This window comes from Bison bison, unplaced genomic scaffold, assembly GCF_000754665.1.
Source record: "Bison bison bison isolate TAMUID 2011002044 unplaced genomic scaffold, Bison_UMD1.0 scf7180017864239, whole genome shotgun sequence".
NCBI classification, from domain to species: Eukaryota; Metazoa; Chordata; class Mammalia; order Artiodactyla; family Bovidae; genus Bison; species Bison bison.
Window position 1 is genome coordinate 1,152,753 of NW_011494811.1, and position 14,631 is coordinate 1,167,383.

Here is a 14,631-nt window from a genome sequence, read left to right on the forward strand (position 1 = left end):
GTCACTTGCAGAGGCTCAGGGAAACTGTTCAGACACTGTCTGAAAACCTTAGAAGTCCAAAAAGCACCTCCACTCTTGATGGTGAAAGCCCGGGAGTGCCCTGGAAGAGACAGGAAGCCCGGGGAGCTTCTCCTCAGGAGAGTCAGCTGTGACCCCCTGCTCTTCTGTCCTGGGGTGTGAGGGGGCCCTACGGTGTCACGGTAACAGAGGAGGCTCTTGAGTCAGGCTGCCGGGGTTTCACTCCTGTCCTTATTAGTTGAGTGACCTTGCAAAATTTATTTAGTGGCACTGCAGTTTCCTCATCTTTAGAGTAGCCATGGCGATAGTATCTACCTCATAAGGTGGTTGTGAGGGTTGAAGATCATGCCTGCAATATACCTGGCACTAGAATGGATGCATCCGAGGTGTTTAAGGATGGTGGCTCCACCATCCACCCATGGTAGCCGCACGACGGAGCCTGCAGGAGGGGCCCAGAGGAAGGCAGGAGGGCTGTGTATTGCGTGGTTTCCTGTTCTTAATGCAGACTCTCTGGTCTCTTCTATATTCCTTTCCTTGTCCAGTACTGATCCTCCAGAAGGTGGAGAATGGAGACCTGAGCAACAAGGTTCTGAAGATCACTGATTTCGGCCTGGCTCGGGAATGGCACCGAACCACCAAGATGAGCGCGGCCGGGACGTATGCCTGGATGGCCCCTGAAGTCATTCGTGCCTCCATGTTTTCCAAAGGCAGCGACGTGTGGAGGTAAGGTCCAGAGGTGAACAGTCAGCCTTCCCCACGTGTATTTCCACTGCACAGATGCCTCGGGACTTGGAGAATTGGTGCAGAATCCCAGGCACCCCCAAGAAGGTCTGGGTGACCTCTTTAGAGCAATTTCTACTAAATTCCACACTGCTCAATGACAATTTCTAATGCCTCATCAACCAGAAGTCCCTCCAGTGCTGTGGCTGGCACCAGTTCTATGTAGGCTCCTTTGTGTTGGTGACTGATCCCTCAGAAAGACCAGGAGATTCTAGGGCAGTGTGTACTGACCTACAGGATGGTGGGGGACCCAGTCACTCCTGGAGACCTTCCCCACGGTCACCCTGGCTTCCTTAGCATCAGTGGCTGTTACTGATGCACTTGTTCTCACTGTAAGCTCTTCAGCTGATGAGTATTGTTTGCGCTGTCTCTTTTTTCCGGGTGGGCTGGAAATTATCCTTTCCAGTTATCCAGTTAAGCTTTTAGTTAAGGATCTGTCTTATCCATTGAGCATTGATAAAGAAATGGGAAGATGGGTCTCAAGCATGTGCCCAGAACTGCAGAGTCAAAGATTAGACCAACCATCCCTCTAGTTAATGTCAGCCCAAAAGGTCACAAAGACACGGAGCTAAAAATCTTGTTCCCACTAATGGGAGGATGAGCATCTGCAGAGTCTAAGCATCATTATGGCTGTGAGACAGTAGCATCACCTTGGTATACAAAAGAAAAGACTTTAGATCATCTTTAGATCTGTAAATCCTTTAAAGGACTTATAGATCATCATTATATTTTGTCTATGAAGTTGTTGCTTCTCACTGTGTTGTAAAGTGAGCTTGTATGTGTGTGTATTTTAAATAACAGCTTTTTTTTTAATATAAATTTATTTATTTTAACTGGAGGTTAATTACTTTACAATATTGTATTGGTTTTGCCATACATCAACATGAATCCGCCACAGGTATACACGTGTTCCCCATTCTGAACCCCCCTCCCTCCACCCCTCTGGGTTGTCCCAGTGCACCAGCCCCAAGCATCCAGTATCATGCATCGAACCTGGACTGGCGATTTGTTTCCTATGTGATATTATACATGTTTCAATGCCATTCTCCCAAATTTTATTGAAATATTATTCACATACCATAAGGTGTATCTTTTAAAATATATTTAAGTCAATTGTTTTTTTGGGTGAATTTACATTGTTTTACACTAATCATCATTATTAGTTTCCGAAAGCTGCTTTAACAAATTACCAAAAACCTGATGGCTTAAAACAGTAGAAATTTTTAGTCTAGAGGCCAGAAGTCTGAAATTGGTGTCAGTCGAATTGTACTCTCTCCAGAGACTATAGGGCAGATTCTGTTCCAAATAAGGATTCTAGGTATTAGGACTTGGATGTACCTTTTCAGGGCCACCATTCAACCCATGACAAGCAGAATATTTTTCATCACTCAAAAAAGCCCTCAATACCTATTAGCAGTCATTCCCCACTATCTCCTATCCCTACCCTTACTCTCTGGAAACCACTAATTCACTTTCTGTTTCGATGGATTTGCCTGTTTTGGACATTTCGTATAAATGGAATCACATGGTAAGGGGTCTTCTGTGTCTGACTTCCTTCATTTGCATGTTTTCAGGATTCATGTATGTTGTAGCATGTGTCAGAACTTCATTTTTTTTATAGTTGAATAATATCCCATTGTATGGATATACCACAATTTGTTTATTCCTTCATTAGTTGGACTTTTTGGTGGTTTCACTTTTTGTCTAATGTAAATAATGCTGCTACAGACATTTGTGTGAACATATGTTTTCAGTTCTCTTGGGTATATACCTAAGAGAGAAATTTTCTGAGTCATAGGTAATTCTTTATTTAACTTTTTTGGGAAGTGCCAAACAATTTTTTTGTTTACCATGGCTTACCGTTAGCAACACACGAGTGTTCCAATTTCTCTATATCATCTCGACACTGGTTCTTTTTTTATTGTAGCCATTTTAGTGGATGTAAAGTGGTATCTCGTTGTGGTTTTAATTTGTATTCCCTAATTAATGATCTTGAGCATCTTTTCATGTGCTTATTGGTCATTTGTATATCTTCTCTGAATAAATGTGTTCAAATCCTTTACCAGTTTTAAAATTGAGGTATATTGAGTCCTTCCATTTTTATGTTGAAAGAGTTCTTTATATATTCTACATACAAGAACCTTATCGGGTACATGCTTTGCAAATATTTTCTCCCATTCTGTGCATTTTCTTTTCACTTTCTTGATGTTATCCTTTGAAACACAAGCATTTTTAAAGTTTGGTGTCCAGTTTATCAGCTGCTTTTCGATTGGTTGTGCTTTTCGGTGTCCTGTCCAAGAAACCAAGTCATAAAGTTTTATACCTTTGTTTTCTTCTAAGAGTTTTATAATTTTAGCTCTTAACATATAGGTCTTTGTTCCATTTTGACTTAACTTCTGTATGTGGTGTGAGGTGGGGGTATAATTTCATTATTTTTCTTGTGGCTATCTAGTTGTCCCAGCACCACTTGTTGACAGGACTGTTTTTTTCTTATTAAATTGTCTTGACATCTGTGTCGAAAAGCAGTTCACCACAATGTAAGAGTTCATTTCTGGACTCTCACTTCTACTCCATTGATCTATGTGTCTACCATTATGCCAATGTCACCTGGTTTTTAAGTACTATAGCTTTGTAGTAAGTTTTGAAATTAGGAAGTGTGAGTCTTCCAATTTTCTTCTTTTTCAAGATTATTTTGGCTATTTGGATCTCTTCAATTTCCACATGAATTTTAGGATCTTTCTGTCCATTTCTGAAAAGTAGGCAGCTAGAATTTTGTAAGGATTGTGTTAAATCTTTAGACCACCTTGGGGAGTATTGCCTTCTAAGTAATACTAAGTCTTCCAATCCATGAATATGGGATATCTTTCTATTTATTTAGACCTTCTTTAATTTCTTTCAATGATGCTTTACAGCTTCTGAATATTGAATCTTATTTCCATGCACATTAATTACAGGGTGAAGTAGCTATTGTGAAGAAAAGAATATTTGACCAGATCTCATTAGGTTAAGCTATATCCTGATATTCAACTGTTTTTGACCTACAAAAACAGCAATTTCATACACTTCAACTTAACACTTTCATTGCTTGACTGTTGGCTAATTAGATTAGTTGACGTATTAAGCTAATTGGCTGTTACAAAGAGACCTACCAATGAAAGAAATGTGTTTCTTTTTCAAGGAGTAGTCCAGCCTGTCCAAACTGGTGGGACAGCTGTGCCCCTTGAGATTGTTTAGGAACTCAAATTCTTTCAGGATCCCTCAGCATGTTGTTCTCATCCGAACAGTTACATCTGAGTGACAGTTACTTCTGCAGAAGTATTGTATTTATAGCCCACAGAAAAGGAGAAAGGGAGCTTATCCAGGGGAAGCAGCTTGTCTTTAATTTGAAAATGACTCCAAAAGTAGGTATTCTTATTTCCACTTTACAGATGAGATAACTGAGGCTTAGATGATTGAACTCAGTTGCCTGGGTTCACCCAGGTGGTAGAGGTAAAGCTGTGATTTGAACTAGATATGTGTCTCTTGAAAATCTGTGCTTGCAGCCACTTCACCATCTGTGTACTCTTAATCCTGCACTTTGGGCCCCCTCTTCCAAGGGGATTGGCCCATGGCCCATGATGCCTGAGACCTAGTAGGATGTCCCAAGAGGGCCAAAGCATGTCTAGGAACTCAGGACAAAGCTGGTTTCCAAACTCACTTATAATGCATTACTCCTTCAAGAAATGTTTATTTAAAAATTACTTACTCTGTGTTATGACCAAGCAAGTGTGCTCGCTTCCTGCTGCATAATGGAAAGACCTAACACCAAGACTTTTGCAGAGAGAAAAAGTTTTTATTGTAGGGCAGCCAAGCAGGAAGCAGTGCTCAGATCTGTCTCCCTAATCGATTGATCCAATACTTTGGCCACCTGAGGTGAAGAGGCACGTCATTGGAAAAGACCTTGATGCTATAGGAAAGATGGAGGGCAGGAGGAAAAGGGGATGACAGAAGATGTGATGGTTGGATGGCATCACCAACTCAATGGACATCAATCTGAGCAAACTCCAGGAGATGGTAAAGGACAGGGAAGCCTGATGTACTGCAGTCCATGGGGTCACAAAGAGTAGGACAGGACTTAGTGACTAAACAACAACAAATCAATCAGCTGTTGGGTGAGATATTTATGTGGAAGTAGGGAATAAGAGGGGAAGGGACTGGGAAATGATTGGTGGAAAGTGATTTTGAGTTTCTGGAGTTCTCTGCACAGTCTTGACTGCTCTTCATGCCTGTGCAAATTCAGGGGGCTTCCCTACATTACGTGAGGTGGATTTTCAGCTTGTAATGTGTGAAGTTCATTATCTAAGTTCACTACTGGTTGTCCTAGTCCCTCAATGTGCCTTGAAGGAGGCTCTCAGCAGGTTGTTTTCTGTATCTGTGGTTTCCCTGGTTTTCTGCAAAACAAGCTTGATATCCTCCAGGTATCATTTTATTCCTATCTCGTTTCTACCTTATGGGCCTTGAGTGCGAGAGGTAATGGTATGGTTTCAGTGTCAGATGCTGGGCTGAGCCTGAGTCCAGCCACCTTCCCTTGCGCTCTCCTACCTTGCCTTCACTCTGCTGAACTCATCCAGGGCCTTGGGCCTCTGCAGTTGCCAGGTGCCCAGGGCCAGCAGAGTGTGTCTCACTGTTCTTCAAGGATAGTTCTCTGGACCTCTTCCAGGCTGTGATAGGGCGTAGGATGAGAATGGCCCAGACTCCCTCAAGAAGACATTCTTACCCTCTGATTGTGCTGTGCAGGGAGGGCAGTGGTGATAGTTGGAGGGCATCCTCCCATGGTGACTCCTTGCCTGTGGTGTGTAGGATGAGGTGGGGGCATTTTGTTAATTATTTTAAGTTTTTTAAATGACAGAAGGAAAACATGTTCACTGCAGAAAAAAAAAATTAGAAAATATGGATAAACAAAAGAGAAAAAGAAAGAAAAGAAGAAAATCACCCACAGTGCACTTCTAAAGATAATCTATGATGACATTTTGGTGTATTTATTCCTGTTCTCATGATCACCCACCCGTCCCTTAAAATGGGATCATTTCTGTTTTGTGAGCTAACTTTTTGAATGTAATGCAGCATGAACATATTGCCATTTTTTTTTGTATTTATCCTTTTTTACATGAAAGCTCATGCTTTTTGTAAAAAAATGGTTTTGTGTATTTTTTATGATTCTTGCTCTTTGGTTTTTTCTAATATTTATTTTTAAGTAACTTATTTATTTGGCTGTGCCAGGTCTTAGTTGTCATACACGGGATCTTTGGTTTGGGGCATGTGGGATCTATGTGGAATCTTTAGTTGCAGCACGCGGGATCTAGTTCCCTAGCCAGGGATTGAACCTGGGTCGCCTGCATTTGGAGCACGGAGTCTTAGCCACTGGACCACCAGGGAAGTCCCCATATTGCCATGTTAATAAGTATTTATTATGTCAATAAATATATTAATGTGTATATTTGTAAATAAATTAGTAAATATGTTGTCATTTTGAATGAGGGTCTGGTTAACAATAAGAAGAGCAATTGTATGCTACCTCCCAGTTTGCAAAGTGCATTCACGTATGGTAGCTCAGTTGTCTTTGCCAAGATTATTGAACGGTCAGTGTGGTTCCTGCAACGTGGGGTCCCAGCTGATGACCAAGTGCAGGAGCCCATTCAAGGGAACACCGTCTCCTTTTAGAGAGTGGACCCCTGAGCTGACAGTCTTAAAGTCCGTGCAGGTTAATAAGAAAAACAGCCCTGGCCCAGGACAGGTGCAGAATTGCTGACCTTTGGTTCGGAAGGTGTTCACTCTCAGCCTTTCCTTCACCCCTTCCCCACATCCAGCATTACCAGTGGAAAGGATTACTGCACCTCTGAAGGTGGTTAATGATTGACACAGGGTGCATTCCCGAGGGTTTGAGGTTGGGCTCTGAGGACTCTTGGGAAATTACTGGCAGCCCTGTGAGAGCTGGCAGTTCTCTCAGCGGAAGGGATGCTGAAGCAGAGTTCTAGCTAGCTGGTACCGGGAGGCCACTTGTAAATGGTCTTGAACAGACTTCTTGACCTTCTCTTATCCCTGGGAGGGCAAGAAAATAGGCTAAACCCAAGGTAAATCATGTGTACCTCTCCCCAGGGGCTCAGATCCACTTAATGGGTGTTTCTCCAGTCCCCCTTTTGGACTCTAGTCCTGCCAAAGGAATACCAAACCTTCATTTATATCACCCACTTTCTGTTATAAAAATACAGAGGAATATTGGCAGAGGAACACTTTGGTTAATTCATCCCCAGAAGGGCTCCTTCCCTGAATGCTAGTGCCTCTCCAGACGCTTTCTCATTTCAGGCCCTTTCCGTGGAGAAGCACACAGCATTTTCCAGCAATAGGTGGCAGTTTCAGGATGCAGGGTAGTTATTGTTATTTGTTCCTTGCAACTCTTCTGTGAGGTGTTGGGATTGCCAGTTCTGTTACACGGTTGAGGAAACAGGTTTGGAGAGGTGAACTTGCTTTCTCAAGGTCACACGGCTGTAAGTGGTAAAGCAGGCATTTGACTTAAGTCTAAGTCTTTCTTGAGCAGCACTTCTCCCACTTTTCCTCATTGTGGAGCCCTTCAGATGGAGTGGAAAGCCCATGAACAAAGGACCAAGACAGGTGAGAGCAGAGCTGCCCTTGTGGAAGCTGGAGGGGAGGGTCCGTGGCTCCTCCCGCTTCCAGGTGGCCTGAGACATCACCCTGGAGTAGAACTCAGTGTAAAAACCAGAGCAGGCAGGACTCGAGGACACAGACAGGATACGTTTGGATCTTTGGATACGTTTGGATCTTTGAAAACACCCTGTTTTTCCAGGTTGTTAGGGTTGGGATATCGATTGTCTTTGGCTATATGGAAGAAAGGGGTTTGGGGAACATTGAGTTTTCATTCCTCAGGCTAGGAGTAGGCAGTAGTACCAGGAACACACACGGGAATGACTCTAGCATGGAATCTAGGTAGCAGTGCCTAGAACTTGTAGGGGTCCCTGGGTGGGTGCTGCCCAGCGTGGCTGCTGTCTGGATAAGTCACCTGAGAGGTTTGGCCGGAAGTGCCCTGGTGCAGTTCCTGATGATATTTGGGGCTGACTCTGCAGCACCTGGTGCAGCCTGCGGGACAGTCTGGCTGTGCCCTCACTCCTACATCCACGCATCAGCTCATTCACTATGTGAGGGTGTAGGCGTACCGGAGCCTGGGCAAGGCCCTGAGAATGCAAAGGTTACGAACAAGTTGTCCCTGCTCTTTAGGAGACCACAGGCTGGTAAACAAACAACTGAAGGGCTGAGTAACACGTCGGGGTGTCAGGGAAGGCTTCCTGAAGCGTCCAATTGTTCCCATCAGTCTCAGACTAAAATCCAACTTCCTGTCAGGACAAGATAAGACCTGTAACTACCAGTCTACTAGGCTATTTTTTACCCCCTGTCAAAATACATGAAAAAAATGTATAGTATCTGGAGGGCTCACTGGGAGAAAGCCATTGTCCAAGGAGACTGGCCAGTCCACTCTGAGGGTCCCTCTGTAGAGACCCCTGGGATGCCCTGGCACAGAAGTTGCTTTCCTTTGGAGCCATGCCAGGCCACTTGGAGCCCTTTGACGGCAAGTCCACACCCTTTTTTATGCTGATCCCTGGCCTCTCTACCTCCCTTAGCAAAGTTTTGCTCAGGGTTTAGCTGCCCCCTGCCTCTGTCCTGGTCTGATGTAGGTGACCTTCCTTTGCGCCCTCATAGTATTTCTGTTGTGACGTCTCTCTCTGTATTCTAAGCAGTGTTTTTTTTCTGTTCCTTTCTCTGATTTCTTTGTGGATAAGATCTGTGTATTTTTATCCTATATCCTAGTGCTTGGCATTGAGTTTGATGCATAGTAGATGTTTAAAATGAATGAATAAATGGTGGTGCATTTGAATCAGATCTTGAAAGATAATTAGCAGAGTTTATCAAGCAGAAAAATGGTAGAAGGGCAGTCTAGGGAGAAAGAATTGAGAATTGGTCCAGACCCACTATGACTTACTCTATATACGCCCTTAATAGATGTGGCTAAAACTTAACTTTTCTCATCTGAAAAATGATAATATTTATCTTGCAGGTTTGTTGTAGGGATTAAAGATGACACTTGTAAATGTCTTAGCATGCTGTATGTACAAGGTACCATGGTCAAATAGTTACTGGGTTTATTATCCTTTTTAAAATTAATATGTCTTCTTGTTGGTCGATGAGTATTACCAATGAGTATTACCAAAAAATTGAGGTTTGTGTTGCAAATATAAGGAAAGACCCTCTTCAACTGCTCATGGCCTCGTGGTTTCTGTTCCTGAGTTATTCCTGGAAGGATTAAACACTACATGAGTTTGCCTGGTTGTGATTGTGAATTCATAGGATAATTATTCCACTAAACTCTATATTCCTGGTTCTCTAACTCCAAGGACAAATGAAAAGAAATTCTTCATGTGCACTTAGAAGGTAGGGAGGGAACTTGAAGCCTGCCCCGCTCCACCACTGCAGTCCGCCCTTGTGAAACTTGCCCCTTTGAATTAGGCAGAGTTCACTGTTATGGATGCACTCGCGCTGGTCATGGGCAAGAATTTACTCAGCCTAATGGGCACTGAAAGAAATCTTTCGCAGGAACAAAATCTGTTTATTTCTGGTGGTCATCTCTCTGCTTTTCTAAAGCTAAACAAACAATGTATCTGTTGCCATATAATCCAGCAGTCCCACTTCTGGGCATCAGATCAGATCAGATCAGATCAGTCGCTCAGTCGCGTCCGACTCTTTGCGACCCCATGAATCGCAGCACGCCAGGCCTCCCTGTCCATCACCAACTCCCAGAGTTCACTGAGACTCACGTCCATTGAGTCGGTGATGCCATCCAGCCATCTCATCCTCTGTCGTCCCCTTCTCCTCCTGCCCCCAATCCCTCCCAGCATCAGAGTCTTTTCCAATGAGTCAACTCTTCGCATGAGGTGACTTTCCTTCCAAAGAAATCATTCCTTCCAAAGAACACCCAGGGCTGATCTCCTTCAGAATGGATTGGTTGGATCTTCTTGCAGTCCAAGGGACTCTCAAGAGTCTTCTCCAACACCACAGTTCAAAAGCATGAATTCTTCGGCACTCAGCCTTCTTCACAGTCCAACTCTCACATCCATACATGACCACAGGAAAAACCATAGCCTTGACTAGATGAACCTTTGTTGGCAAAGTAATGTCTCTGCTTTTGAATATGCTTCTGGGCATATACCCAGACAAAACTGTAATTTGAAAAGATACATGCACCCCTATGTTCTAAGCAGCACTGTTTACAATAGCCATGGAAACAACCCACATGCCCATCAAGAGATGATTGGTTTAAGAAGATGTGTGTGGTATACGTATTCAATGGACTATTACCTGGCCATTAAAAGGAATGAAGTAGTGCCATTTGCAGCAACATGGATGGACCTGGAGATTATCACACTAAGTGAAGTAAGTCAGAGAGAGAAAGACAAATACTATATATGTCACTTATACGTGGAGTCTAAAATATGACACAAATGAACATATCTACGAAATGAAAACAGACTCACAGATGTAGAAAACAGATTTATAGTTGCCAAAGGGGAGGCGAGTTTTGGATTAGCGTTGCAAGCCATTGTATATAGGATGGATAAACAACAATGTCGTACTCTATGGGCTTTCCAGGTGGCTCAGTATTATAGAATCAGCTTGCCAGTGCAAGAGACATGGGTTCGATCCCTGGGTTGGGAAGATTCCCCTGGAGAGGAAATGGCAACCCACTCCAGTATTCTTGCCTGGAAAATCCCATGGACAGAGGAGCCTGGTGGGCTGCAGTCCATGAGGTCAAGTTGGACATGACCTGGTAACTGAGCACACACAGGCACGGTATAGCACAGGAAAATATATTCAATATCCTGTGATAAACCATAGTGGAAACCAAATGAAAAAGTATACATGTGGGGGGTGTGTGTGTGTATATTATTAAAAAGCAAATACTTTGCCAACAAAGGTCCGTCTAGTCAGAGCTATGGTTTTTCCAGTGGTCATGTATGGATGTGAGAGTTGGACTATAAAGAAAGCTGAGCACTGAAGAATTGATGCTTTTGAACTGTGGTGTTGGAGAAGACTCTTGAGAGTTCCTTGGACTGCAAGGAGATCCAACCAGTCCATCCTAAAGGAGATCAGCCCTTGGTGTTCACTGGAAGGACTGATGTTGAAGCTGAAACTCCAATCCTTTGGCCACCTGATGGGAAGAGGTGACTCATTTGAAAAGACCCTGATGCTGGGAAAGATTGAGGGCAGGCAGAGAAGGGGACGACAGAGGATGAGACGGTTGGATGGCATCACCGACTCAATGGAGATGAGTTTGAGTAAACTCCGGGGGTTGGTGATGGACAGGGAGGCCTGTCGTGCTGCAGTCCATGGGGTCACAAAGAGCTGGACACGACTGAGCGACTGAATGGAACTGAATCACTTTGCTATACAGTAGGAATTAAATACAACATTGTAAATCAACTATACTTACATACAATTTAAAAGAAAATAATATATCTGGTGATTAAAGCTAAAGTTTTCTTAAAGCAGAAAAAAATATATTCCTGGGAGCCTTCCTCTTCATCCAGTTTATTACATTCACAATAGCAACCACAGAATAGCTGTGGCCCTTGAGCAATGATTTAAACAATAGAGCATTCATTTCATGATAGCCTTGTCCAACTGCTCATGTCATTCGCACTTCACAGATGAGGAATTTGAAGAATAAGACTTTGAAACCGAGTATGGTTGACTCCAGAGTTTTTGCTTATAGCCAGTAGGGCTTTTTGCTTATAGCCAGTAGGGCTTGGCCTCCCTTTTATATTACGGCAGTATGTCTGTTCTGTTAGTCTCCCTACATGTTAGAGAAGATGTGGGATGCTCGTCAAAGCCTCATTAGCTATTTCAGTGAAGTTACAGCTGTGGTTCATTGTGTGACTTCTGTCTTCTTCCTCTCCCTAGCTATGGGGTGCTGCTTTGGGAGCTCCTGACTGGTGAGGTGCCCTTCCGGGGAATCGATGGCTTAGCAGTTGCTTATGGAGTGGCCATGAACAAGCTTGCCCTTCCCATTCCTTCTACATGCCCGGAACCTTTTGCCAAACTCATGGAAGGTGAGTGACCCCTGGCTGGAACAAAACTGGAGACTGTTTGACCTTTCTGTCAGCACTGGGTAGACTGTGGCCAGTTCTGCATGACCAGTAACTGGAAGAGGAGGTGAAGTAGGAGTCACTCCAGGAGGAATCCTAAAGACAGTTACAAGAGTTAGCTCAAGAGGATATCAGCACCCTGCTGCACTGGCGTCACCCACGTCCCTTCTGTCCACCTAGTGACCGTAGAGCTTAACTTAGAAACTAAAGGCTGCTATGCAGTGCTTCGGTATATTAGTTAATGCAAAATAAGAAGAATAGTAGCTTTTATTTCAAGACCTCAGTGTCTTATGTGTAGAAATGAAGAAGATCTAAGAAGAGAAAAATTCTAAAAGTCGTCTAGTTAGGCCCTATGATTTTTATCACTGAGAAACCCTAAGCTGAGAAAGGTTAAATGGATAGGTAGCCCCTCCATTAGTTAGGGACTGAGCTGAGAGAAGATAGAATTCACTTTTTCTGGGCCCCCTGCTTGTGCTTTTCATCTCATCAGCACATCAAGGAGGGGGAGGGTAGCTCATTTATTTATGGGAAATTGAGGCCCAAAGTGTAACTACCCATTGTCACGCCTGGAATCATGTATTATACTAACTTGATAAACTGTGGTTGTTGTACTTTACGCAAGAAAACTCTTTGGACTTGCCTTTCTTCTGCTAAATGAGTAGAACAGAGTGGGTGCAGAGTTGCTGTGTTGTGTTTCCAGTTTCACTCCTGATGACTGTGATGCTGGGCAGCTTGCTTTACCTCCTGAGCCCTGTTGGGGGTTCCCTCAATGCCAGTTTCTCTGTTTCTGGAAGAAGAAATAAGAGGTGGTTTTCTGTCAGATGTCACGTGACATCCTAAGTCTTCCATCTGCCTCTGTCCATTCATGCTTCCTGACTCGTGTGCTCCATGCAGATTGCTGGAATCCCGACCCCCATTCACGCCCATCTTTCACGAGTATCCTGGACCAGCTAACTACCATAGAGGAGTCTGGTTTCTTTGAAATGCCCAAGGACTCCTTCCACTGCCTGCAGGATGACTGGAAACACGAGATTCAGGAGATGTTTGACCAACTCAGGGCCAAAGAAAAGGTAAGAAAGAGAAGCAGAAGGCATGTGTTGACTCAGTGGACCTTCTCCACTGGGGCCTCTGAGCAAGGCTGTGATGCGGCCACTCTCCTGCTTGGTTTGTGATATCGAAGCAGCTTTTTCCTTCCTGGCTTTATGTGAAGCGTTCTCCAGGACTCAGGTGTGACCTCAAATGATAAGAGAGTTTTTCTCTCTTTTGGGGATGTGGTAGGAATAAATGGACGAGGGCATGGCAACCCACTCCAGTATTCTTGCCTGGAGAATCCCATGGACAGAGGAGCCTGGTGGGCTACAGTCCACAGGGTCACAAAGACTTGGACACAACTGAAGCAACTGACCGAGCATGCACTCACAGGAATAAGTAAGGGAAGTCATGAGCCCAGAGCTCTCCTTGCAGAGTATCTACTTCACTGTCCAAACTGGAGGAGGAGCACCACTGGGCAAGTACCAACAGGATGTCTCAGTCTGGTGGCTGGACAGATTACGAGAACGTTCTAGAAAGGTGTCTTGGTTCTGCAATGGACTCGTCAAAGGGGGTTAACAGGATATAGGGATACTTGAACACTGAGAACAGTTATCAGAACATCCTGCCAGTGTCTTTGGGGATCAGGATCAGAAACAGCACATGGGCTAAAAATACCATGAGTCTCAAATTATTTGGCATGTTTCATGTTTTTATGGAAAGGGCTCAAAGGCTGAACCAACTGAGGAGTTCAGAGACTCATAGCCCATTAGAGATCTGCCTTTTTGTTTTGGTGACCGTTCTCTGAATGGCCCTGTTTTATGCCGTAGTGTCTAGCTAACAGTCAGGGTCCACACGGAGGAAGCTAATCCAAATCAAAGCAGTTATGTTGCTTGTTCCTCAGGACCTGCAGCTCGGGGCACGAGGGATGTCCAAGGTAGACTTGGTTAATTTCTTCTTTCCCTTCTCATTCCCCACTGTGGAAATTCGGAAAGCAATATAATAGTAGTGTCTAAAATTGTCTTCATGGCTTCCCAGTTCTTTCACTTGCAAGGTCTGAAGAGACCTTTTCATCCGTTTTATCCAGGAGTTTTATGGCCTCTGCTACAGCATGTAGGGCAGGTGTTATTAGCTTTTGCATCTCAGAGCTGAAGATCAGTATCTATCTAAAGTCATACAACTAGTAAGTGAGGAGGCAGAATCTTGAACCAGGGCCTTCTGGTTCCAAAACTATCTCTTCTTTCCAATATCATCATTGTTCCCTAAACAAATAACTTAAAAATCATTTTCAGAGCCGATCTGAAGATGTAAATGTTTTGCTGCAATGTAGCAATCCTAAGCGGAGAAGGCAATCGCACCCACTCCAGTGCTCTTGCCTGGAAAATCCATGGACGGAGGAGCCTGGTGGGCTGCAGTCCATGGGGTCGCTAAGAGTCGGGCACGACTGAGTGACTTCCCTTTCACTTTTCACTTTCATGCATTGGAGAAGGACATGGCAACCCACTCCAGTGTTCTTGCCTGGAGAATCCCAGGGACAGCGGAGCCTGGTGGGCTGCCGTCTATGGGGTCGCACAGAGTCGGGCATGACTGAAGTGACTTAGCAGCAGCAGCAATC

The 14,631-nt window shown here is 44.1% G+C and overlaps 1 protein-coding gene across 1 annotated transcript in view; it reads left to right on the top strand.

Annotated features, from left to right (window-relative positions):
- Positions 1–14,631, top strand: part of MAP3K9 (mitogen-activated protein kinase kinase kinase 9) — a 71,965-nt gene that overhangs the window by 38,645 nt on the left and 18,689 nt on the right. The window contains exons 2-4 of the mRNA XM_010846670.1: positions 561–741; positions 11,803–11,951; positions 12,882–13,057. Of these exons, the coding sequence (XP_010844972.1) occupies positions 561–741; positions 11,803–11,951; positions 12,882–13,057 (506 nt within the window). The remainder of the gene's footprint in view (positions 1–560; positions 742–11,802; positions 11,952–12,881; positions 13,058–14,631) is intronic.